The 27,581-nt window shown below is 34.4% G+C and overlaps 1 protein-coding gene across 1 annotated transcript; it reads right to left on the minus strand.

Moving 5' to 3' along the window:
* Nucleotides 1–2,151: 2,151 nt before the first annotated feature.
* adpgk2 (ADP-dependent glucokinase 2) lies at nucleotides 2,152–23,620 on the minus strand. The gene is made up of 6 exons (XM_689665.10): nucleotides 23,386–23,620; nucleotides 21,031–21,190; nucleotides 15,072–15,262; nucleotides 13,289–13,385; nucleotides 13,068–13,204; nucleotides 2,152–5,915 (listed from the first exon to the last, which is right to left on the minus strand). The coding sequence occupies exons 1-6, from the start codon at nucleotides 23,576–23,578 to the stop codon at nucleotides 5,245–5,247; spliced, it is 1,449 nt and encodes a 482-aa protein (XP_694757.3). The 5' UTR covers nucleotides 23,579–23,620; the 3' UTR covers nucleotides 2,152–5,244.
* Between the last annotated feature and the right edge of the window lie 3,961 nt (nucleotides 23,621–27,581).

Consider the following 27,581-nt stretch of genomic DNA (forward strand, 5'->3'; position numbering starts at 1 on the left):
AAATAATATATGTGAAATAAAATCTTATTAAAATAAATAAAAATAAAAAACAAAACATTTAACAAAATACATCAAATAAAATAATAATAAATGAAATAAACTGAAGAAAAAAAATGTAATAAAATATATCTGGTAATGGAACCAAAATAATTTGTCACAAGAAATAATCTTGTCAAACTTCTTTTTTTAAATCTTTATGATTACATTTTCATAAAAAGGATAGTTCACCCAAAAATTAAAAGTATGCCATTATTCTATCCCCCTTGACTTGTTTAAAACCCATTTGAGTTTCTTTCTTTTCTTATTTTGATATTTTGAAGAATGCTGGTAGCTGGCACCCATTGATTTCAATAGTATTTTTTTCCTACTATGGAAGTCAATGCATACAAGCAACCAGCATTCTTCAAAATATCTACTTTTGTATTAAACAGAAAAAAAAATTCTAACAAATTTAAATAAAATAAACAAAAAATTAAATAAAATATATTACATAAAAATAATAAATCAAATTAAATTAAATATAAGAATAAAACAATTTATAAAAAATAAAATGAAAATAAATACAAATAATAATAATAAAATATATAAAATAAAATAATAATGAAATAAAAAAATTAAATTAAATAAACATAAAAAACAAAAAAGGTAATAAAATAATAATCAAATAAAATAATAAAAATAAATTAAAATGCAAAAAACGAATAAAATATATAAAATAAAATAAGAAAATAAAAATAATAGAAAAAATAATATATATTAAATAAAATAATAATTAAATTAATAAAAAAAACAAAAATAATAAAATATATAAAATAAAATACTACAATAAAGAAACAAAATAAAAATAAATAATAATAAATAAAGAAACTAAATTAATTAAATAAATTATATGTGGTAATGGAACCAAAATTATTTGTCACAAGACATGATCTTGACAGACTTATTTATATATATATATATATATATATATATATATATATATATATATATATATATATATATATATATATAAAAATCTTTGTTATGAATATATTTTCATGAACGCTAAAGGGATGGTTCTCCATAAAATTAAAAGTATGCCATCATTTTACCCCCCCCCCCCCCCCCCCCTTCACTTGTTCAAAACCTTTTTGAGTTTCTTTCTTTTCTTTCTTTTTAATACTTAAAGAATGCTGGTAGCTGGCACCCATTGACTTCAATAGTATTTTTTTTGTTTTGTTTTACTATGGAAGTCAATGCATATCAGTAACCAACAGAAGAAAGAAACTCATAAAGGTTTTAAAAAACACCTGAATAAGAGTTAACAAAAAGTACATTTTCATTTTTGGGTGAACTATCCCTTTAGGCACAATTTATCCTTCAAAATTTGCATTACGCTTCATTTTAGAAACCGATTATGCGATGAATTATGACTCTAAAAAAAATTTAATAAAAAAGGTTCCAGACAAGTTTCATGAGATCCACCCACAGAAATATAATCATTCTTAAAACATTTCCCTTAAGTAGAGTTAAAATCAAGCCATGTCAGTTAAAACGCACACTTTCACAACTTTCAATTCAGTCATTGTGTTGTAAACTAAAAACATAATTAAATGAAAGACGTGAGAAAATGAGAACAGAAACGGACACGTTTCCATCTCATAATATAATGAAGGTACAGAATGACGAAAAACATTATGAACCCCATTACACTTGACTCATGGTAAATTCTTCAGTATTTCAGTGATTATATAATGAGCTCAGGGTGTTAAAGAGTATCCGGTGTATCATTTCAAGACTGGCCCCGGTAAGATTTGCATCAAGTGAATGATTATGGAGTTGTTTTAAGACACTAGAAGGTTCTGGAAAAAAAAAAGAAACATTTTTAAACAAGAAAGGAAACAACTGACCTATAGGAGGGATCATTCGGTGAATCTCATAATAAAGAGTCCAGATCACATTTCACAAAACAAAATAAATCAATAACAAAACAAAAAAATCAAGAGAAAAAAAAGAAGTATTTGGCATAAAGAAAGAGAATAAAATAAGACGAATGCATTTTTCATCATTATAATGCAGTATTTACAGGCCCGTAGCCAGGGGGTGGGATTCAGGTGGTTCAAAAGACCCGTCATTGACAAAGGTGCCAGATTCGTCTCATACATGAGCTCATTTGTCCTATTTTGACTACTATGCCATAAAAAATTGTGAAAATAACCCATCAAAAAAGGCTTTAACACCAAGCGGTGTCCTGTGTTGTCTGTCGCTTCAGCCTGACTGAGGAAAGTTGATTGTGCTGGCCAGTTTGTTATTTGCCTAATGAATGACAATAGGACAGTTTTTAATTTCAAACTTGAACAGATTCCTAATATTTTCTTAATGATATATGAAGTAATACATTTGTATTTAAAAATAAGTTTTCATTTTTATTCATTATTCATCTAAATATTTAATGCTTTGGGTACATCAAAAAGTGTGGTTATGATGACCATCTGACAAGAGTGTAGAATTAGCATCGACAGAGGGGACGTGACCCCACCAATAATTTAATCGCCTCCAAAATAAAGTACTGCTGTGTGGAAATTTTCCAGTCAGGCTTACTGTGCAAGACTTAGGCAAGACATGGACATAAGCAGCTACATTTCAAAGTAAAGTGTTTGCTACAAGTTCACCATAATAGCATGGATGTGCAATTAATAAAACATTTGCTTCGATTTCAATCGAATCGATTCATCGATTCATTTTAAATGTGAAGGGGGGGTTGGTGTCAAATGAGGTCTTCACCAATATCAAAAGCAAATCTACACCCTTGCCATCCGACAAGCTAATCCAGCAAAAAAATAGTGCTTAAAATGTCAACATATTTATAATTAAATAGAGTGAGAGGTGAATAACTGCAAAACGAAAAAGAACCACCCTTTTCACCAGGCTGCCTACAGGTCTGTACGACAGATTTCAGCAAGAATCAATACTTTACCAGAATGTTTTGTTGTGCACAAATTAAAGCACATGCATTAATGAGAGTCAGGGCTAAAATGTATTTTCTCATCAAAAAAATAAAATAAATCTCAACTCAAGTAAAAGGGGGAAATGAAAAGTGATCATTCGCCAAAATGTTCAATTGGATTTGCCCATAACTTTTTTAGACCAAAACTAATTTAATAAAAATGTCCTGTTCAAGCTAATCCTTGTAAGAGGAGTGAACTGTGACCAGCATTAAAAAAAAAAAGACAAAAAAAGACAAAAGTATCAAAGTCTCCATGAAATGCATGTCAAACATTACAAGCATTAGAAAAAAAGGCTTTAGCTGCTTGTTTAAACTACTACTGTTTATAAAATAAGTTTAAACTACACAATTCTTAGTTTTGGACAACTTTGGTATTGATTTATGTTCAATCCACTTAAATGTGTAAATTTTCAATTGGATTTGCCTATAACTTTTTTTAGACCACAAATTAATTTAATAAAAATGTCCTGTTCAAGTTCATCCTTGTAAGAGGAGTAAACTGTGACCAGCATTTATATAAAAAAAAAGACATAAAAGTATCAAAGTCTCTATGAAATGCATGTCAAAGAAAGGCTTTTGCTGCTTGTTTAAACTACTACTGTTTATAAAATGAGTTAAAACTACACAATTCTTAGTTTTGGACAACTTTGTTATTGATTTATGTTTAATCCTCTCAAATATCGTAAAACAGTTGAGTTAACTTAATCGATTTGTGTTGGGACAACATGGAGGAATTGTGTAGAAACCAGCCTTTTTTAAAGTGAGTATGATAGGGTTTGGTGAAAAGCAAACCTAAATTCAATGTATTATTGTAATTATTATTATTATTTTTTTTAATGACAAAATACAATCCATGTACTTCCTTTTCTGCACTGTAAAAGAATTACATGATCAGTTAGTCATGACGACAAATGGTTTTAGTTCATTGTAACATAATAAACCAAGTTAATCATGTTTTAACTTAATTTGATAAGTTACACAAGCTGTTGTAAGTCAGTTTAGCATAATATAAGTTTAATGGACTTGTAATGTTGAGTCAGCTTAAAAAAAGCAAAGCCAGTATTTTTCACAGTGTGGAGCAAAAATATCGGTTGTATTTAATCGCAAGACGCAGGTTATAGAGTTTCTCACTATAGAAACTTTGCAGATACTGTAAGTTTGATCTTTTATTAATAGTATTGTTTTGTTAGGTTATCAAAATGGTGCACTTATGAGCCTTTTTCTGCTATAGTCGGAGTGAAACGCAGCACTAATCGACTTTCTTGGACATTCATTAGTGCACAGAGACTGCTCAAATACATTCAATTAATGTTTGTTTTTCACCAAATCCTAAAATAATATTGTGTGTGTGTGTGTGTGTGTGTGTGTGTGTGCACTGTACAACATGCTGGGTTCCACGCAATTGATTTGACTTGGGACAACATGAAGGAATGAAGCTAACTTGTTAGTTCATATAAATTTAAGTGGATTAAACATAAAACAACTAAGTTGTTCCAGGAAAACTCAAGAATTGTGTTGTTTCAGTTTATTTTAAGTAATTAGTGTGAACAAGCAGCACATTTTGAGTGTGTATAGCATGTGTTGGATAGCACTATTAGTTGATACTAATTTTACTAAAGAGCTCAAAGGGATAGTTTACCCACAAGTGCAAACTGACATTATTTACTCCTCGTTTCACCAAAAAAATAAATTATTTACACTCCCTCAAGTGGTTAAAAAAATCATTTAAGAGTTTCTTTCTGCTGCTGAACACACACACACACACACACACACAAAAAGATTTTAAAGGACACTTAAAACCTGTAACCACTGACTTTCACAGTATTTGTTTGTCCAACTACTGAAGTCAATAGTTACAGGTTTCCAACATTCTTCAAACTATCTTCTTTTGTGTTCAACACAAGAAAGAAACTCTTAAAGGATTGAAACTGCTTGAAAGAGAGTAAATATGAGTAAATAATAAACATTTTTGTGTGAACTATCCCTTTAATTCTGGTCAAGATATGGATTCTTATTAAATTTGGTCTGAAAAATAAAAGGGCATTCGACATTATAAAAAATAAGTAATATGTCTAAGTAAAGCATCATTTTTAGTGAGTTATCCAATGTGAAATAAAATAGGGACATGTTCTCAACTGATTTTGTGAGATTCACACAATGTTATTAAAGTTGGACCCGATGTTTATATTAATATTTTCCCCTGCTAAAAATAATGATAATAATAAAATTGAAAGAAAAAGTAAATAAAAGCATGAACTTCAGATCTGCAGCACGAGGCCTGCAGCAGAGATGTTATCTCCCCCTCCAGCGGTCTGATAAACCTCGGTACAAACCAGCACTGGAGCCACACAAATCTCAAAAACATCCTCATCCCAGCAGGAAACGGGGCGAGATTCCTGAAGCGGGATCCTCTGGCTTCCCTCCTGCCTGCTGATGGAAAACGATTCATCCATGATCAGCCGTGCTTTACTGAGATCGATGTCCGGCGAGCCGCAGACGTGCCGGTTGGCCACCAGAGAGGCTTTGGCGGTGGCCGACATGGTGTTTTTCCATTGGGATCCGCGTTTGACGATGATGGCCTGGAAAGCCAGTGTGTGGACGTGAAGACGGGTGAGCGATCGACCCATCCCGGCCTCTCTGTGCCGCTGGTTTACCAGGCGGTAGAGGTCTCTCATTTGATCCAAAACTGTGGCTACGCGAGGGTTTGGGTCAGAAAGAACAGTCAGGTTACTGCCGCGGAAAAGGCTGAGGAGGTTTGGCAGCTCCTGCTCATTCATGCCTAGTGAATCCGCATGAGGAAGAACAAACTCTAGAAGATCCGACATCAGATCCTCATCCACAAAACTGGCCATCTCGAAGTGGACGGCTGTTTGAGGTGAGACCGAGGACAACATGTTTGCTAGCTGTCCCAGCAGATCCTCACGCTCCCCTGGAGGGAAAAAATGGTTATTAGTAATATTGTCCTTTGTTAATACAGCTTAAAAATAAATTAGTACCATATTGTTCACCCAAAAATTAAAAATCTGTCATCATTTACTCATCTTTCACTTTTTTCTCCTATTAAAAAATAAAAGATATTTAGAAAAATGTTGGTAGTTGGCACCCATTGACTTGCATAGTAGAAAATTAAATGACTATGGAGTCAATTTGCCCCAGCAATCAACATTCTTCAAAATATCTTATTTGGTGTTCAGTGGAAAACGAAACTCAAAGGTTTAAAACCACAAAAAAAGAAAATAAACATTGAGATCATTTTCATTGTTTTGGGGTGAGCAATCCCTGTTTTCTCAGTAAGAAAAAACACATAGGACCTACATAATATCGGTGATAGAAAGAGACTTGTGAACCTTACATATGTTTTTGTACTTTTCTTCCTTTAAGAGCAACTGTTATGGTCCATGGGAGTTTGTATTTTTGTGCTTTCTCCCTCTCTGTCTTTTATGGTCTCCCCTCGCTCTCCCTCTCCTTGACTGTTATTCGCTCTTTGGGCCCTATCATACACCCGGTGCGATGTGGCGCAAGGAGCGGCGCAATAGTCTTTTGGTAGTTTCAGCTTGGCGCAAGAGTCGTTTTGAGGCGTTGCGCTACACTGTTTAAATAGCAAATGCATTAGCGCTCATTTGTGCGCCCATAGGCATTCTGGTCTAAAAAGGGAGGCGTTCTGAGGCACACTGCAGGCGCGTTGCTATTTTGATAAACTAAAATAGATTTTTCATTAGACCAAAACAAACCCGGTCTAAACTCCGGCGCAGAGCTGCGCCTCGCTTAAACACTGCTTAATACGCACAAGAGAGCAATAGGCAAATATCTTTACATATGAAAAAAATTCAATATTAAGGATATATATAGGATATAATAAGAATAGATATAGCATATAAATATAAAGGATTAAAATATTACAAAACATATTATTTTCTAGCCTACATAAACATGAAAAACCACTGCTTTTATGTCTTCTTCATCTCTGGAGGTTTTTTCAGTTCATTCATAACATTTGCTTTTGTAAAATGTTATTATTATTAGCAGTATTATTTATTATATCCATATTTATATTTGTTTTATTAAAAACAAGCTTAGATTTGCCCACCTGTCAGGTTTGCCAGGTTTTAGGATATAACTCAGGTTTTTGAACACACTTCATTATTATTGTTCATTTATTCAATTGCTGGAAATTGTAAAATCTTGAAAAAACTCAATAAAGACATGTTATACAAAAATGAAGAGCAAGCAATACATTATATTAAACATTAAAGTATGAATAAAAAAAACTCAAATTCTTTTTTATTTTGCTAAAGTCAGCATAAAACAGAAGTGAAGAAAGTCGTTTCGAAGGTTAAGGTATTTGATGAAAGATTATAAGGGCAAATAAAAGTTTACTAAATAATGAAGTGCACTGATGCATCATTTATAACAAGAAATATGTATAAAAAATGAGAAGAATACATTTTGATTTTGTTTCAACTTTGAACTGTTGCTCTGTCATTACATAAATTTATAACAATCTCCTTAGAACTGTCAGCTGCATAACGTCTAAATCCAATAATAGTAATGTTTCTACTCCAACTGCTTGTTGAAATATATAAGCTGCTTTCATACTTGTTTTCATTACAGATTCACTTGAATACAAATAATAAATCACTAAAGGTTTAACTATAAATAAACAGTCTAAATAAGCTGTGTACTCTGAATGATCCACAATGATTCATAAGTGTAATGTTGAGACAATGTTTACAAGCTGTTCATTGTATAACGTATATCAAATGTATAATGCTGATTTTAAAAAGACAATTTCAGATTGCATTTAGAGGCTTTCACATCTAAACTCTTCATTCTCAGCTAGAACTATTAATAAATGAAAACAAACGATGACATTCATTCATTCACAGTTTGCTGTTGTTTGAACGGAGGCGTCTAGACAGTCATCTGCCCTGCCACAGCAAAACACCCTTCATTAATTGAACGTCCTGATAAAACTTAAAAGATGACTTTGTCTATTATCTTTAAGAAAAAAATAAGATGTATACAGCTAGTAGTATGAAATTCAGCTCCTACAGTGCTAAAGCAATAATATGTGCAGTAAGTAACCGTACTATTATTCTAGGGCAAAAAAGAAAAACAAAATAGTAAAGCAAACAAAATCAGTGAGAGCTAGAAGTTATGACAGTCTGTCTGCTTTCCCAGGGCGGTTGGGAAAACATGCTAATCCCACCATGTGACAGCAGAGGGAGAGTTTAGCTCCAAACTGCCTCTGATCCACATTCAGGCAGTTTACAGACAGCTTCCATCTACAACAATCAGTTCACTAGTCAACATTACTTTACAGATAAGCAACAACAGAGTTTGGAAATAAAATGTTTAACTTTAAAAAGTAACACTTTAGAATAATGGTCCATTAGTTAAAGTTAGTTAATGTGTTCATTGTCAATAAATATCAAAAATCTTACAAAGCACTTATTAAGATTAAGGGCTCTATTTTGACGGTCCATGCGCAAAGTGCAAAGCGCAGGGTGCAAATGCATTCAGGGATGTCAGAATCCACTTTTGCTAATACAATAATAGGACGGAAAAATCCACTTTGCGCCGTGGCGCATGGTCTAAAAGGGTTGAGCTTATTTTCCTAAAGAGTTATAGGTGTGTTTTGAGAATAAACCAATAAATCAGAGTCTCATCTCCTATTCCCTTTAAGAGCCAGTTGCGTCGCGCCACGGTGCATTTGCTATTTACATGACTTAAAGTAAGTGTAAGTGGAAAAACTGAGCATTTCACTAGAAAGAAAACAGTTAAACAGAGCATCTACAGTGCGAGAATGAGAGATAAATGATCTACTTTCACTTTCGCTCTCGTGGATAGGGAAACCTTGCCGCACAGACATCAATTAGCCTATAAATAATTTAGTTTGTTAAGCGCAAATATTTGTTTCAAAACTATTTCTAAATTCAGTTCTAATTTCCAGCAAATGAATAAATGAACAATAATAACAAAGTGTGGTCAAAAAAAAGAGTTATATCCTAAAACACATGCTGTGCCCCATTTGGTCTAAAACTTGACAGGTGAACTAAATCTATAAGCTTTTTTTTAGAAAAACGAATATAAATATGGATAATATAAATTATACTGCTAATAATAATAACATTATACAAAAGCAAATAGTTATGTATGAACTGAAAAAGCCTCCCGAGATGAAGAAGACATAAAAGCAGTGATTTTTCATATTTATGTAGGCTAGAAAATAATATGTTTAGTAATATATTAATCCTTTATATTTATATCCGATATATATTCTTATTATATCCTATATATATCCTTAATATTTTAATTATTTTTCATGTGTAAAGATATTTGCGTATTGCTCTACATCTTGTGTGTATGAGGCAGTATGTAAGCGAGGCGTAAAACTAACGTGCTCTGCGCTGGACAATAGACCGGCTTTGTTTCGGTCTATTGAAAAAAAATATTATAGTGTCTCAAAATAGCAACGCGCCAGCAATGAACGCCTTCCTTTTTAGAACAGAACGCCTATGGGCGCACATATGAGCGCTAATGCATTTGCTATTTAAACAGCGTAGTGCAACGCCTCAAAACGACTCTTACTTCCAGCTGAAACTAGCAAACAACAATTGCGTAGCACCTTGCGCTACATTGCGCTGGGTGTGTGATAGGGGCCTAAAGGTGCTGTATGTAAGTTTTTGACTCTTTTAAAGCATGAAAATACCATAATATGTTTGCAGATATTGTAGAAACATGCTCGGTTAACATTCTTGTTTATCTAAAAAAAAAACAATGCTGAAGTCAGATATTCTGCTTTGAAAATGTGCAGTAGGTGCCAGAATGGCTGTCTTTGTTTTGGTCCCTTTAACCCGCCTACTGCCACTTTAGCCAATTATATTTCAGCATCATGGGTTGCCTTGGTGGAAAAACAGCATATTTTATTTATTCATTCAAAAAGGCTCTCGAAGCATTCGCCCTTGACCAAAATGTGACCTCTGGTGGACAGTAGCAGACTTTGAAATGAGACGCAGATTCAGAGTTCCACATGAGATTATTAATAGGGTATATCCTGAAGTATGGTAATAGGACTTTTAATTTGCCTGTAACCTGGGTTAAGGGCAAAATCATGCATGTTTAAGGTCTGTTTTCTTAAAAAACAGCGATCACCACTGGCTGAGTGATATCCGATATAAAGTGGGTCTCAGATTATACAAGAAACACTGCATTAAATGACATTTTCTCTGCCATGTCTTTATAATATAAGCATTTATTTTACCCCAGTATATTCAATGGAGCTTTTGTGCTAGCCTGCCGATTCTGACAGGAGTGTGCGAGCAAACGGCTTTTTGTCTTGTTTTACGCTTGAGCAACTAAATGAATGCCAAAGTCTGATTAACTGATTGTATTTTAACTCCATTAAAACATCGATTCTGTAAAAGGAGCTGTATAAATTGAATAAACTCAAAATAACAGGTCACCGGAAGTTTATCAGTATGGTAACAACACTAGCTTGGCATATACCCTATTAGTAAATAATGTAAATATTATAAGCGTAAACATTGGGTAAGCAGGTTACATAGTAACCCTGTGTCCTAACAACTTGCTACGTGACAATATTTGTAGTTAATAAGCAATTTGGCACCAGACAAAACACGACAGAAATTTAAATACAGCCATTCTGAAGGACAGAATATGCAGAAAATTGTAATGCTTATAATCTAACCTTCCTGATAACGTCCGAGGCTCAGACACACTCTCCCAGTTCAAAACTAGATTAAAGACCTATCTGTTTAGTAAAGCATACACTCAATGCATCACCTAGCGGGTTCCACACTGGCTTCTGCATCTTGCTTATACACTATGAACAGCAGCTACGCTAATTATTCTCTTTATTCTCTATTTTCACCTGGGGATACTCATCCCGAGGTCCTCAGATTAGGCGGAGTCACTGATTGGATCCAAGACCAGATCCAAGACCAGATCCAAGATGATCCCAAGGATTCCATATCCGGGACCAGGCCATATCCTGAGCTGCTGCTGCGCTGATGGTCGTGGGGAGTGGAGAACATGTGTCTGATTCCAGCGACGCTCCAGGGACAGACGAGTCTTCATTGAGGCCATCTTCCAGCAAAGACCACGGCGAATGAAGTTCTGCACAAGACTTTTGGCCAGCGGAGAAATTAAAATGGTCGTGCCCAACTGAGTCTGGTTCTCTCAAGGTTTTTTTTCTTCACTCCCATCAGGTGAAGTTTTTTTTTTTCCCTCTCCGCTGTCGCCACTGCCTCGCATGGTTCAGGATTGGTAGAGCTACGCATCGATGAATTTGCTCTTCAGTGTTTGAACTCTCAGTAATGATTAAATCACACTGAACTGAGCTAAACTGAACTGAACTGAACTTAAACACTAAAACCTGAACCACACTGTTCCAGTTACTATGACCATTTATGTGAAGCTGCTTTGACACAATCTACATTGTAAAAGCGCTATACAAATAAAGCTGAATTGAATTGAATTGAATCTAATTGATACACATTAAACCTCTTTACCATTGAGCCTGATGGAGCGACTGTTTACAAGCATGAGTCACATGAAGGAGCTCCAGATAGAAACTTTTGTTTTGGGTTTACCTCATGATTTAAGTTGCTGAACGTCTGCCGATTCCAGCCTCAGAATGAGCGAGTTTTAGCCACTTGTACATTAAAGGTGCAGTAGGTGATTGTCTTCAGAAGCAATTTTTGTTGTGCTGGTTGAAAGTCTCTTCACAGTCTAATAGTAATGATTAAAGTAAATGATCTAAATGTTTTTTATATGTATTTTTATGTTTTGGGTAAGGCATAAAACTAAAAAATGTTCATCCAATTAAATAGAGTCGGGCCGACATGTCTCATAATTACGATAAGTAGCCCAATCTGTCTGTCAGCAAATGTAGATTTGAACAACTGCGGAGCCGTTTGTACGCCGCTCCGCCGACCGCCGCACGTTCACGAGAGAGAGTAAAAATATGCTGAATCAAAACTTTTTAAAAACCTGAATCAATATTGGAGTTACCTTTGCACGCTGGAGAAAGGATGACACCATGTCTGAAGGATTTCTCTTAGACAGGTAATGTTTTGTTTTAAAACTGTTTTAGTTTCACGCAAAGTTGATGTAACGTTAGATGTTGTTGTTACAAATGGGTTATATCTTCACAGAAGTGTCGTTCAGCCACTAAAATCCTCCGATGAAAGATTGATAAGACAATTTTAGCTTCATAAGGGACCTTTTACAGCTTCGATAATGTCGATTTTATTCAGTTTAACAACAAAACACAAGTTAATAGCGCTATTCCGCCTAGTCTCTCCCTATATTGTTTACTATGCAACTGTAATATTCACTCTAAAATAGCATGTGAGTTTGGCTTGCACGCTGCCGGACATGCACTAGTCGCTTTTAACACATGAGAGAGGGTTCTTTTGCTGTGCTCGTATTTAAGGAGGCGTGGCTCTAGACAGCAGGGCAGGAACTGTGATTCAGAGATTTATGCTAAGCTGTTAGCATTGTGGAAGATCACCTACTGCACCTTTAAAGAAGCATTCAGAAAAAAAAAAAAAACACCTTTGAAGAAACTCGACAGAGGAACATAAAAACCTACTGCCTGCTAGCGTTTCTGAAGTGTTATTGCAGAGCAACACGACAGCACACACAAGTATAAATGCATGGCTACGCGCAAGCCATGCATTGTGAGTCACGCTCGGCACAGAAGTATAAATCAGCCTTAAGATGAGGATTACAAAGAACAAGAAATGTTTTTTGAGCACAAAAATAATTATAATAGAATAACTTCTGAATAGTCACGTGACACTGAATGATTTTGCTAAATAAATAAATATTAAAAGTTAATTTCAATAATAGATTTCAAAATATAATTGATTCGCTGTATTTTTGCTGTATTGGTGAGCAAAAGAGTCTTCTAAGTTGCTCATGTTTAAAAAACTAAAATGAAAAAAATAAATGAATTAAAAGTGTGAAAGTTTTAAATGAATGTACATCATTACGCAATAATGCTATTAATAGAAGTGATATTTATTGCCATTATGTGGCTTCATTGACTAACCCCTTTTGAAAGGGAAGTTATCCATCATCTGCAGTCCTCCAACAACGAGAAGATCTGGCTTGAAGCTGTTTAGCATCTCCTGAAATTGCTCCATGGAGTCCAGATATGGATTATGGTCATCACTATGGACAATATACCTACAGTGATAAAAAAAAAAACACATTCAAGATGAACTAACCAAAATACCCAAATTAAAATTGATTTGAATAAAAATGACCCACCTGTTGGCTCTTCTGGAGGTGTATGGCCCCCATGTGGCACCTGTGGGATACTCCAGGATCAGGTGAATGTCTGGCTCATCCACAGTGTTTCCAGCCACTGAAGAGAGAGACAATAATTCAGCTCAATATTTTAAAAAATGGAGGAGAGAGCTTTAGTAAGCAGCACAAAAATAGCACAGAAAATAATAGCATTAGACAACCGGAGCCTTTTTTAGATAAAGAGTGGGAGTACAGCGTGTCAAAACACCTCATGGGTGTTCAAAACAAGTGTGCCGCAAGCCTGCGTTTGAGTGAAGGTCTCGGCCGTTAGATCGCCCCCTGGGGGCTGGCTGCAGTACAAGTCATAAAGCCCGCCTCCTCCGTGTTAATGAAGGAGACTTGAGCCCAAATAAAAAAAATTATTACACTTGCAATAAAATGTCCCGAAAGATGGTTCTGGTCGATTAAGGCACTGGTTATTGTGCTGAAATAGGTGCAGATCCTCATTTTTGTAAACAGTTTGTTTTTAGCAGTAATTTAATGCTGGCCGTGTCATCGTGATTGACAGCTGTGATTGACAGTTTCTCAAAGCAGCGCGTCTGAGCTTCGGCAGGAGACTGAAGTAGACTAAAATGTTATTATTCGATTTCTGTGTTATTTTACCATGACAAAATGAGTTCAGCAGTAAACTACAGTTTCTGACATACATGATCTGGTGGAACACTGTTTATTCGCTAAGGTCAGGGCTTTTTTCGGGCTTTATTAGTTTGCTGATACACGCCTAGCCACCCAGATAGCAAAACACAGTTCCGGCTAGATTCTCGCCTGCCGGAGACTTACCCCTCAGAGCTCAGACTGACTACCTCTGCTGTACCTACTCCGGATGCCTGGACTCACTACCCAATTCCAGCCCGAGTCAATCGAGCCAGATGCTGCGGCCGAGCGAGCAGGCGCTGCCGCATGCGAGCCGGAATCAGCCCGCGACGCCGCGAGTAGGTTATGCGCTGCGGCCTAGAGCTGGCGCGATTGAACATATAAAACCCTCATATTTGTTAACGTTATTACATCCATTTGTGTTGATATGACAGCAAACGCATGCTGAGAAGTTCGGGGGGCGTGGTTGATTTTACATAGAGCGTTTGGTTGGAAGCTCGACTCTGCTTATTTTCGCGGCTCCTCCTCTGGCTCCATCAGACAGTCCTTCTGCGCATGTCAAGGCTCCAATTTCAGCAGTCTTTTGCGACAGTTTGTGCCCGTCAAGCTGGCGTTTTGCCCTCAAGGCGTTCAATGGGAAAAAGGGCTGTCGCGTCGTCCATATTTTTTACAGTCATTGGTTCAAAATCGTTATACAATCATTGATGTATAATTCCCACCCTGGTTACAATTATGTAAATATTTGTTTTATTTTAATAGATTTTTTTGTTTATACATTGCTGTTTAAGGACAGGGATCCTGTGTGTTTTACAGCATTCATCATTGTGTTAAGGGACTCTCAAGATCAAATCGACACCCCATATGTTTTACTTCATTAAAACATTAAGTTAAGGTGAGAAAGATGGAGCGACCAGGTATTTGACCAGAGTTTTATGTCTGTTCTTCAAGAGCTTCCAGTTGAAAGTTGAACAAAACAATTATTTGCACGGCTGATTCAGAAGATTACTGATACTACACTACTCCTAGTCATTTTCCCCCATAGTCAAATAAATCGGAAGCCATACAGCACTCACAAAAAATAAAGCTTACTAAAAAATACTGATACAAACATATTTTCAGCACAAAGCTCAAATGAAGCACATTACAGCACCTGTGATCCGCTGTGAGAGGATATCAGTGAAATCTGTGCTGAAACTGCCTCCTAAAAGCACATCGCATCCCTCCAGAGCCATCCTGCTGGCCATGACAGGTGCATTTCCTCCTATAGACCACCTGTTTCCTGGTAACTCTCGAGAAGCTTCCACCAGTTCACTGAAGAGTGTGTCGTTTACCACGAACCTCCTGAAGAAAGAGCAAAGCAAAGCAAAAGCATGATGAAAGCAGATCTGGGCTGATAACACAAGGCAGCAGGCTCAGTTTTATACAGAAATGACTCTTAACTCTATTTACTGTAAATCACAATACTGCAGCCTCAAGGCATTTTGTTTTTCCATGTTTTTTAGAAGATTATGAATTGTTGGTATCAACAACAGTATTCAGTTTCTTCATAGTTTACTCTAGATATTTAGGTTTTCTGGATTAAATCAAAAAAGTGACATACTAGCAAGCCGATATTTATTAATCCAATAAAAATTGCTTAAAAAATAAAGGGAACACTTAAACAACACAATGTAACTCCAAGTGTCCCCTTTATTTTTTTTAAACAGTATATATCGTGATAATGAACATACACAATATTGATTTCTTGTGCCATTAACAATACAGTGAATAATTCTATATTATTTAAACAGTTTAAAGTTATTTTTTTAAAGAATATTCACATTCTTGATTATTAATCAAAGCACCAAATGCTTGAAGACTTCATTTATTTTCCAAAATTAACATTTCCTTGTTCATCTGGCCAACTGCAACATTTAAAATTCTGTGACAATCTACAGGCCTTTTGTTCATTATCTCTGTATAGGCCACATTTGTTAACATCAATTCATTAAACTAAAGTCAATGTAATGGCTAACAAAAAACCACTTGTTAATCATAGCTGATGTTAATTTATTGCCTAACAATGCATACCAATCAGACAATGTTATCAACTGATAACATTCAGTTGATTTTTTTTTTATATAAAAACTTTAATATAACAATAATATTGCTATTTCTCACTATTGAACTAATGTCAAAGACTAAAGAATACACAAGACGTGTCACTCTTTTAGTTTTGCATGGGGAAAAGTGTAACAGTCAAAGGGCTCTATTTTGACGGTCCATGCGCAGAGCGCAAAACGCAGGGCGCAAACACTTTCAGGGCGTGTCAGAACGCATTTTTGCTAATTTAAGGATGGGAAAATCCGCTTTGCGCCATGGCGCATAGTCTAAAAGGGTTGAGTTTATTTCCTAATGAGTTATAGGTGTGTTTTAAGAATAAACCAATCAGTGTCTCATCTCCCATTCCCTATAAGACCCAGCTGCGTTGCGCCATAAGCGCATTTGCTATAACATGACGTAAAGTAAGTTCACTTTCGCTTTTGCTCTCGTGGATAGGGAAACCCATACCGCACAGACATCAATTAGCCTATAAATAATTCATTTAGTTTGTTAAGCGCAAAGATTTGTTTCAAAACTATTTCTAAATTCAGTTCTAATTTCCAGCAAACGAATAAATGAACAATAATAACGAAGTGTGGTCAAAATACTGAGTTATTTCCAAATACACCTGCAATGCCCCATATGGTCTAAAACCTGACAGGTGGACAAATCTAAGCTTGTTTTTAATAAAACAAATATAAATATGAATATAATAAATAATACTGCTAATAATAATAACATTATACAAAAAGCAAATTGAATGAACTGAAAAAGCCTCCCGAGATGAAGAAAGTATGAATGCAGTGGTTTTTAAATTCATGTAGGCTAGAAATGAATATGTTTTGTAATATTTTAATCATTTATATTTATTTCCTATATATATCCTTATTATATATATCCTAATATATTATATATTTTTCATATGTAAAGATATTTGCGTATTGCTCTGCATCTTGTGTGTAGTGTGTAAGCCAGGCGCACTTTGCGCCAGAAAGTAGACGGACTTTGTTCTGGTCTAAAGAACAGACTAATTACAGTTTCTCAAAATAGCAATGCGCCAAAATGCCTGCTTTTTTAGACCAGAACGCCTATGGGCGCACATATGAGCGCAAATGCATTTGCTATTTAAACAGTGTGGCGCAACACCTCAAAATGACCCTTGCGCCAAGCTGTAAGTAGCAAAAGACTATGGTGTATGATAGGGCCCAATATGGCGAATGAAGCCCCGCCTACAAGCAGGGCTGCTCGATTTTGGGAAAAATCATAATCACGATTATTTGTCATAATTGTAATCACAATTATTCAAAACGATTACTGTTGAAATAAAAATTATTAGTGCTCCTCACATTTTGTGAGCCGAGTTATTCGCTTCCCTCTTTTTCTCCTGCTCCTCTCTCCATGCCCACTCCTCTTTCTGCACGCAGTGCTCCATGCCCATCACTAAGCATTTTTTAAAAAAATTCTGAGGTAGACTTAAACTGAAAAAGGTTGGTTTTATGGCCCTTTAAACAGTTATTGCTAATGTGAGATTTCACTGTTGCATTATCACAAACATTCAATCTGCATAAAAAACACAAAATACCTGTAATTGTGAGTGAGTGTGTTTTTAAACTTTTTTTTTTTTTTTAAACCAAACAAACATAGTTTCACTAGTGTTGAGAGTTGCAACCTGAACATACAGCATTCACTTCAGCATTCTTCCCACAAGCTTTCACAGAACTGCCAGGTTGAAATGCTTCTCTGGCTAAAAAGAATGAAAATAAAGGCTCCACCATGACTGATGGTTATAATCTAGAGGAGAAATGCAGCCGTCAATCAGAACACGGCTCTCTGAATGCTTCAGTGTCTCAGTGGAAGCAGTAAATTCAGATGTGCTTTTAAACAGCGTCTCAACTTAACTGCAATATTATCTTGAGAGGCCTGTCGTTCCTAGGTCAGGTGTGAATTCTCATGTTGGACAGCATATTGGCAGCATAACAAAACTAAGACAGATGTATTTCAGCGCAACAAATTCACGTAGTTATCAAAATGTGAATTATTATTTCATTAATATGACACTTTGTTGTTGTTGTTGCAGCATCAGCTGATCATAGTTAATGTGATCTACATCATCTATAATATTTGGCTGCAATAAAATACAGCTATTAAATTAAGATGATGACGATGATAAATTATTTAATTAACGCCTTGTCAGCAACAAAGGCTATTTTCAAGGCAAGAACATTTCATTAATAAATATTAAATATACAATTAAAAACAACGAACAAATGAATACTTAAATAACATAAGATTTTTAACATTAATATATTAAAAAATATTCTAAAAGTTGTCCTGGTAACACTTTGCTCAATATCTCCATAAGTGTTATTAATTTCATTAAAAAGTCTTCCGTACCATTAAGTTAAAATGTAATTTAGTGTAATACAAATGTACAGATTTAAGGTCATATTTATTCAAATAACAAATATTAGGAGTCAAATTTAGAGCAAGAATCATTTGATGACATATTAAAAGGTTCCTTTTAATACATTACAGTGCAGAAACAAAATACTAATTAAAATGATCAATTTATAATCTTTATACTTATGCCCATTAAAAATATATGAAAATTGGTCACCAATAACTTACAACAGAACTTAATATGATGGCTTAATCTTGACTATATTTTAAGCAGAGGCCAGATTAAGAATGCAGTTATGTATATATAAATAAATATAGTAATTAAATATATTTATTTAATTTATTTTTGTCTTATATTTTGATCATATTTAATATGCTTTTTATAAATATATACAAATAATTAAATGGGACTTTTCAAAGTGGGACATCAAATTGACCTAAATATGATAGTACAGTAAATTTAGTTTAGGAATAATTACTGATATTATATAAATTACTCTCACTTAAAACTGCATACATGCCATGAAAATCCCTTATAATATAAAAAAAAGCATAACAGTACATTATATCATAATTATAATAAATTAGATCAAAGTTTATAATTTAATATTTTATACATAATAAATGTAATCTTTTCCATGCATGCGTCACATTACTATCATTTGCTGCATTTCTTCAATTAAAGGGATAGTTCACCATGAAACGAAAATGTACTATTCACTCTCCTTCAAGTGCTCTATGAGATTATCTTTTTTTTGTTAAACACAAAAGAAGATACTACGAAGAATGTTGAAAATCTGTAACCATTGACTTTCATAGTATTCGTTTTTTCAACTATGGAAGTCAAAGCATTTCAGCTTTCTTCTAAATATTATTTTTCTATTCAACAGAAGACAAAAACTCATGATGGAAATTATTTCCATAGTACATCATGTCATTATTAAAACACATTAGGTAAAATGTATTATTTAATATTTTATATTTAGTAAATGTAATCTCTTCCATGCATGCGTCTTATTATTATCAGTTGCTGCATTTCTTCGTTTAAAGGAATAGTTTACACTAAAATAAAATAAAGTACTCACTATTCACTCTTCCTCAGGTGCTCGATGAGTTTATTTTTCTTTCATTAAACACAAAAGCAGATATTTTGAAAAATGTTGAAAACCTGTAACCATTGACTTTCATAGTGATTTCAATGCTTTTCAGCTTTCTTCAAAATATCTTTTTACTACTCAACAAAAGAAAGAAACTCTGGAAATCATTTTCAACGTGGAAAAGCATAGCTATAACAGTAAATTATATCATTGTTACAACAAATTAGGTAAACGTTTATCATTTAATATTTTATACATAATAAATGTAATTATTCTAAGCATGTGTCTCATCAGTACAATATGCAGCATTTTTTCACTTCAGGGACAGATCACACCAAAATGAAAATGTACTCAACTATTCACTCTCTTTCAAGTGCTCTAAACGTTTAATTTTCTTCCATTAAACACAAAAGAAGATATTTTGAAAAATGCTGAAAACCTGTAACCATTGACTTCCATAGTGTTTGTTTTTCCAAAGAATTTCAGCTTGCTTAAAATATATTTTTGCTATTCAACAGAAGAAAAAACTCATGATGCATATAATTTTCAACACGGAAAGCATAATTATAACAGTACATTATATCAATATTACAACAAATTAGGTCAAGGATTATTATTTTTTTTATTTTATATAGAATTAACATATGTTATTGCATGCATCTCTCTTTGCTTAAAGGGATAGTTCACCCTAAAATGAAAATGTACTCACTATTCACTCTCTTTCAAGTGCTGAGTTTATTTTTCTTTCATTAAACACAAAAAAAGATATTTTGAAGAATGTTGAAAACTTCTATAGTATTTGAAAAAAAAATCTACCATGTCAAAGCACTTCAGCTTTCTTCGAAATATCCTTTTACTATTCAACAGAAGAAAAGAACCACATGATGAAAATTATATAATAATTTAGTAATACAGATTAGGTAAAAGTGTATTAGTTAATATTTGTATATTTAATAAATGCAATCTATTCCATGCATGCGTCTCATTCTTTTCATTTGCTGCATTTCTTCACTTAAAGAGACAGTTGACCCTAAAACTAAAATGTGCTCACTATTCACTTTCCATCAAGCACTTTATGAATTTATTGATCTTCCGTTAAACACAAAAGAAGATATTTCGAAGAATGTTGAAAACCTGTAACCATTGACTTCTATAATATTTGTTTTTCCTACTGTGAAAGTCAAAGAATTTCAGCTTTCTTCACAACATCCTTAGACTACTCAACAGTAGTAAAGAAACTCAAGGTTTCGGAACAAGTGAGTAAATTATTGTTTTGGGTGAACTATCCCATTAAAAGTCTGCGTCTAATGATTAAACTCGTCTTGGGATTAATTAATTTGATGCAATCACAACCAATAATTATAAAGAAACACAAAAATGGAAGTCAGCAATCAGTTAAACAGTGTTAAACTTGTAAAACCGTTTAAATGACCCCAGGCTTCAAGTCAAATAACTCACAACAGATGTATTATTACGCAATCTCTGCAATCCCGAGGGCTTTGCGAGCATGCTTGAACGGCTCTTACTTACTCTGAAGCAGCTCCAGGGGAGAAAAAGTAAGCGAAACTCTGGGCCAGCTGCTCTGCGTTTTCGATGTAGTCGTGGTGGAGCGGCTGATCTGTGGGCTTCAAGCCTATTTTGTTCAGCAGCGTCACTCCGTCGACTATGATATCCACGCAGCCGCCAAAACCTGAGGACACAGACGAATGATACATGTCAAGCAATCTAATCTAATATTAAAAGCATGAAATTTGACCATTTCAACTTTGAACCTAACCATCCAAATAAACACGCCTTAAATTATAGGTTATAAAATGTCCGAGATGAACTGGATTAGATGCCATACATAGATGGCCAATGCTAACATGACTGCAAACCAAAGCAGATGTTTGTTGGAAAGCAATAGAGTTGGGATTATTGAACAGGGATTGAAAATGTTGATGATGTCTGGTTAGTTTGAACTGATATCAATACAATCAATAGAAGACAGAGGAGATAGAACTTACTTTTGCATGCACTGATTGTAATTTAAAGGGACAGTTCATGCAAAACTGAAAATCCTGTAATCATTTACTCACCCTTTACTTGTTTCTAGGGCTGGGCAGTATGATGGTATATATGGTTACCGCAGAATGAAATGTGTATCGTAGAATTTTTTTATTTTTATTCCGTGAATACCGCGAAATGTGAATAAGTTCTACATATCATGATATATTTTGTTACCGGAAATCAAATCTTGGTTGTACTACCCAGCTGTTTTTGTTCTGTTGAACACAAAAGAAAATGTTTTGAAGAACGCTGTAAAGCAGGAGCCATTGACTTCTGTAGTATTTAGAACTATGGAAATTAATGGCTGCTGATTTTCAACATTCTACAGAATATCTTCTATTGTGCTCAACAGAAGAAAGAAACAGGTTTGGAATAACTTGAAGGCAAGTGAATGAGAACAGAATTTTTTTTTTGTGGGGTGGGGGCTACTACCCTCTTAAGCAACAAAACAGGCTGTGCAGGAGACTCGGGTTAATGATTGAAGACTTTTGGTAAACAGAAGGCCTAAACCTGGTTGTCTAAACTTTTAACCACTTAGTGTGTTACTACAGAGACGACTTAAAGCAAACAAAAAAGCAACATCAACAACAAAAAGATGCAAATCTAACATGCAAAATAGCACCATATACTGCAGACTGGATCCTAGAGGATAACAATTGTCACAAGCGAAACTGGCCATATTATCAGATTAAATATAAAATTTAATATCAGGAAACACCAGAAATGTGTGCATGAGCATAAATTCTAAATAAACTCCTGAAAATAAGTAAATGATCGCAGATTTCCATGTAAAGGTATTATTATAGTAGCATATTTACACTTGCTACAATTACTTATTGCGTCACGTTTCTACTCAAATCTTAAAAGAAATGTTATAAAAATGCATTACGTTAATGTATATCATGATTATAATTTCTTGCCTGTGATCAAATGCTCTTTTTTGGGCATATTACTTTTTACATGACTTTTCCAGAACCAGTTAACTTTAATTAAGTTTAAATGACAACTGTTAACTATTACCTCATACTGATACAATCAGCTGAACTTGCTGAATTGTTTGTAAAATTGCTTAAGCGAGCACAGGTTGTACACTCTACCAAAAACATTAATTTTATATTTAATTTTTTTTTTTACATCAATAAATTTAAGGTACAGAAATAAAATTCAACATTAAACCAACACCCTCAAATCAAAAGCAAGCAAAACAGGCTATTTTAAAATAAAAGTTAAGCTATTAACAAGTAACATCACTAATATTTGAAAACCTGGTCATAACAAATTAGCTAACGTACTAATTGTTCAAATGAATAACCTATACACTCTAAATAATTAGCAAACCAACTTGTAAACAAACACTTTGAAATAAAGGTAACACAAAAGCTGTCAATGGGGCAGCTTTTCAAAAAAATTAACCAATTAATTAATTATATATCTTTGTACATTATATGTACATTTAGGATACAATAAGAACCCTTCAAGCACAAAAGTGTACCATTATTTCTGTGAGTAAATACACTTAAATCATAAAAATAAAATAAATATATATTCAATACATAGGTATCATTGCTGATTTACAAAATAATTAACCACATACCTAAAATATCATTAAAATATCATTTTATAATAAATATGCCACATCTCTTTTCCACACATAACATGAAAAATAAATATTACATAAATATAGTCCAAATGAATTGTATATATGCTGTACCTATCAATGAATTAATCAACGTTATATTAATTCTAAACTTACAGAACTTATACAGAGGGTCCATTCACATCTTATCATCATAATGTTGTAATCATATGCTGTTAAGTGCACTTAAAACTCAGTACCTATGGCCACTCTCGGTCTGGACACGCCGTTCATGCCCACTTTCCGCTCCGCGCGCAGCAATGAAGACAAAACCGCGTCCAGCCGGTCGTCCAGAACCGAACTGTCCGGAGATCGAAACCAATACGCCACCAAAACCACTGCAAGAGACAAAAGCGAGCCATATTTGACACCAGAGAGCAGCTCAATGGCCATGGCAGATGTGTGCACACACTCCTGCCTCCTCTCTTTCTTCCTGAACTGTCTGCGTGTGTGTGTGATGATGATGAAGCGAGAGGCGGATGTTTTCTACGACCACAGAAATTGAAGCGAGTAGAATGGCACTTCGCGTGAGTGTTTAACACAGAAAGGAGTTTTAAATAATAACTAATACTTTGAATATATAATATGTGATGTTAGTTTAATGCGTATTAAGGTTCTCATTGTAGTGTCCGTTAAATAAAACAATACATTAGTATTCGAACAAGCGCCAACGTAGCATGTTATCACGTGTTAACGGTTACTTTTCTACTCGCTTGTTGAATGGGAAAATAATTCGTAAGTTGATGACTACCGGATGATGACTTTTATTTTGTAAAAAGATGTTTGTTTATTTATTTATTTGCAGATAACCATATTAGTCTTTTTTGTTATTTGTGTATGTATTCATCGAATTTCTAATTATTGTTGCTTTTATTATTATAAGTATGTGTCTAGGTAGATATTTTATTCATTCATACTTGGCAAGTCATGGCAAAAAATCTCATTCGAATTTGAACATGTTATCAGGGTGAATTTGCATTTGTGTGTTGGTCAAATAAAGTACATTAAACTGATTTTGACATTATGTAAATCTTGCGAGTGGGTTAAAAGAACAATTGAATGAGCCGCATTGCGCCCCCTGTAAGTGGAACTTTAGCGACGACATGAAGCGGGAATTTGCTGGTTAATTGTATCAAAATAAAAGCTAAAATCGAATCGATAGCAGATCACTTTATTTACATAAAACAACGATGTCTATGTAATTATTGTAAAACAACCAACTATAATGCCATAATGGTACACTTTATTTTATTTTGCGTTGCTGTCGCATATTATTTTACAAGCAGAAGTGTGGCATTTCTCTGTGCTTGACTCAGCAAACAGCATGATATGGATGTCTCTGGTTTCAGTGTAACTACATCTTATTGATGTGCTTAGCAGAGCTATACATAAACACAGAGCTAAAGAGTATTACATATCTGCTTATGTCTGGTGTTTTAGTTCTGCTGTTGACTTGTGTTTATTGCAATATGACTTGTATGACAGTGCATAGATAGATATGCAGTGTATCCGGAAAGTATTCATAGTGCTTCACTTTTTCCACTTTTTATGTTACAGCCTTATACCAAAATGGGTTTAATTTATTTCCTCAACATTTTAATACCCCATAATGACAATGTGAATAAATATGATTTGAAATTGTAGCTGTAGATTGTACATCAGTATTCACAGCCTTTGCCATGAAGCTCTAAATTGAGCTGAGGTACAATCCATTTCCACTGATCATTCTTGAGATGTTTCAGCAGCTTCATTGGAGTTCATCTGAGGTAAATTCAGTTGATTGGACATGATTTGAAAAGGCATACACCTGTCTATATAAGATCCCAGGGTTGACAGTGCAGGTCAGAGCACAAATCAAGCATGAAGACAAAGGAATTGTCTGTAGACCCCTGAGACAGGATTGTCTTGAGGCATAAGTGTAAAGTTACAGAAAAATTTCTGCTGCTCCGAAAGTTCCAATGAGCTCAGTGGCCTGTAAGTGGAAGATGTCTTGAACCGCCAGGACTCTTCCATGCTTGGCCGGACTTCTGTCAATTTGTCCTACCTTGTCAGATTGTCCTACCTCCCATTCAAAAGGTAGGTAGCACATTTTGATGAACAATATGCTACCCATCAGATTTTGCTACCAGCGTAGATTTGAATGTGGAGTAGTATGATCTGAAGCAGTAATATCGCCACAATTTCAACAAATCTTTTTTCACATTGTCATTGTGGTGTATTGCGTGTAGAATTTTGGGGAAATAAATGAATTTAATCCCTTTTGGAATAAGGCTGTAACATAAAAAATGTGGAAAACTGTAGATAGATAGATAGATAGATAGATAGATAGATAGATAGATAGATAGATAGATAGATAGATATCAATTTGATGGATAGACTGAGAAATTGTTTTCATTTAAATATCCTTTATTATCATTTAAAAAAACAATATCTATTTACTCCATTCATAACTTTTTTTCTTATTCGATCAAAGATAAAATACAAAACATAGCAAGGTATCAACAGAAAAAAGAAACCGTCTATATTACAAAGCGTTGGGATCGCAATACTATATTTGTTACCTGACCAAATACCTTAAACAAGAACAAATACAACACTAAAACAAGCTTCTGTTACAAACCACCCATCATTTTTTCCATCCTATACAGCACATGCCATTCATAACGGTCAAGTACAAAACAGTAACACGTTTAAAGAAATCAAAACCATATTGTTAATAACCATATTATACCCAGCGATTAGCTAAAACCCACTAGTCCTTGCATCAGAATGAACATGAGTTATGCTATTAAAATAAAAGCAGATGCATAATTCAGCTGTTAAAGACTGAATTACACATAAATCACAAAAATAACACAATGCACTCATCTGTCTTGAGAATAATTGGATGCTTGATATCACAATGCGTACACATTTCCGCACTAAAAATACCTATTAACAGTCCACAATAGCATCCTGACATCCTCCGAAAGCTTTAGGTCATCGGGGGAAATGTTATAAAACTGTATATTAATATTTCAAAAATATATAGTCCAATATTCAAGCAGAGCGTTACTTTTTAAAGCCGACTAAAAATTTGAACAGGTTTACAAAAATAACGATCACATATTTTATTAGGTGTATTAATGACTGATTGTAAATTGAAAAATAAAATGATTTACAGTAATCATGAAATATAGTGAATAGATCAACTTTAAACACTCTTAAAGGAGCAGTAAGCCATATTTACATTAAAATGTAATAATAAATGTAAGAGAACAGAGTGGAAAAGAACCGAATTATACAGGGAGCAGATATGTGCATTAGCATCGATATCGCAATGTGATCATTCGCAATAGTCACATCGCAATTATAAGTTGTTACCTCAAAAGTGCCACAGCCAAATCACCCTGCAGCTCAAAACTGGTTACTCACTGAAGCTAAGCAGGGCTAAGCGTTGTTAGTACCTGAATGGGAGACCACATCAGCTTTGGGAAGTGATGTGTGGGTTCTAATGCCCCAGTATTGTGAAGCGGACACTATAATGTCAGTGAGCGCCGTCTTTCGGATGAGACGTTAAATTGAGGTCCTGACTCTCTGTGGTTTCTAAGTTGTGTGGTGAGCGCACTGTCGCCGTTGTCCTGTGGTTGCCATTGCATCATTCAAGTGGATAAATAGTTTAGACAATTCTTCTTCTTCTTCGGCCTCAGTCCCGTTCAGTTGCGGGTTCGGCTCTTTGAAACCAATCCTCCATTTAGACTTGTTCATATGATAACGACTTTTTTTTTACACATTCCGGCCGGCCTGTCGTCTGGGCCTGTCACCCTTATACACTCATTCACTACAGACAATTTAGCCTACCTAATTCACCTGTAGCATGTCTTTGGACTGTGGGGGAAACCGGAGAAAATAGTTTATAGACAATTGAATTGTTTATAAAACGAAGACTATGCAGTATTATTTACCATTTGATTTTTCAATGACCGTATTCCTGAATACAGTTCGACTCCACTGGAAAACAATAAAACACAGTTTATTCAATTTGTATCTTTTACTTTATTAAATTTATCCATGCTTGTAGATTGTTTCTTATATTTTATGCAGATACACTCCCCAACAGAATCATCCAAATCAACCTAAATGTATAAATTCTTTCCAAATAGTTATTAGACACATAGTGAAATCTATTCATATCACGATATATATGGCAGTATAAAAAATATCGCAATGTCAGATTTTTCCAATATCTTGCAGCCCTAATCTGCATTGACGTGATTTTTTTTACATTCGTCACCAAACAGCCGAAACGATTGTGTGTTTCCTGATGAATAATAAAATAAAAACAAAAATTTGTGTATGAATAAATTGCACTGTAAAAATGCTGGGGTCCACACAACCAATTTGTGTAGGTACAACA

This window comes from Danio rerio, chromosome 17, assembly GCF_049306965.1.
Source record: "Danio rerio strain Tuebingen ecotype United States chromosome 17, GRCz12tu, whole genome shotgun sequence".
NCBI lineage: Eukaryota > Metazoa > Chordata > Actinopteri > Cypriniformes > Danionidae > Danio > Danio rerio.

Excerpts from the sequence above, each read along its gene's own strand:
- adpgk2 (XM_689665.10), bottom strand. The coding sequence starts at position 23,578 with ATGGCCATTGAGCTGCTCTCTGGTGTCAAATATGGCTCGCTTTTGTCT. Across the intron at positions 21,191-23,385 it reads CAGACCGAGAGTGGCCATAG|GTTTTGGCGGCTGCGTGGAT; the intron begins GTACTGAGTTTT and ends CTGTGTCCTCAG. Across the intron at positions 15,263-21,030 it reads TCCCCTGGAGCTGCTTCAGA|GAGGTTCGTGGTAAACGACA; the intron begins GTAAGTAAGAGC and ends CTCTTTCTTCAG.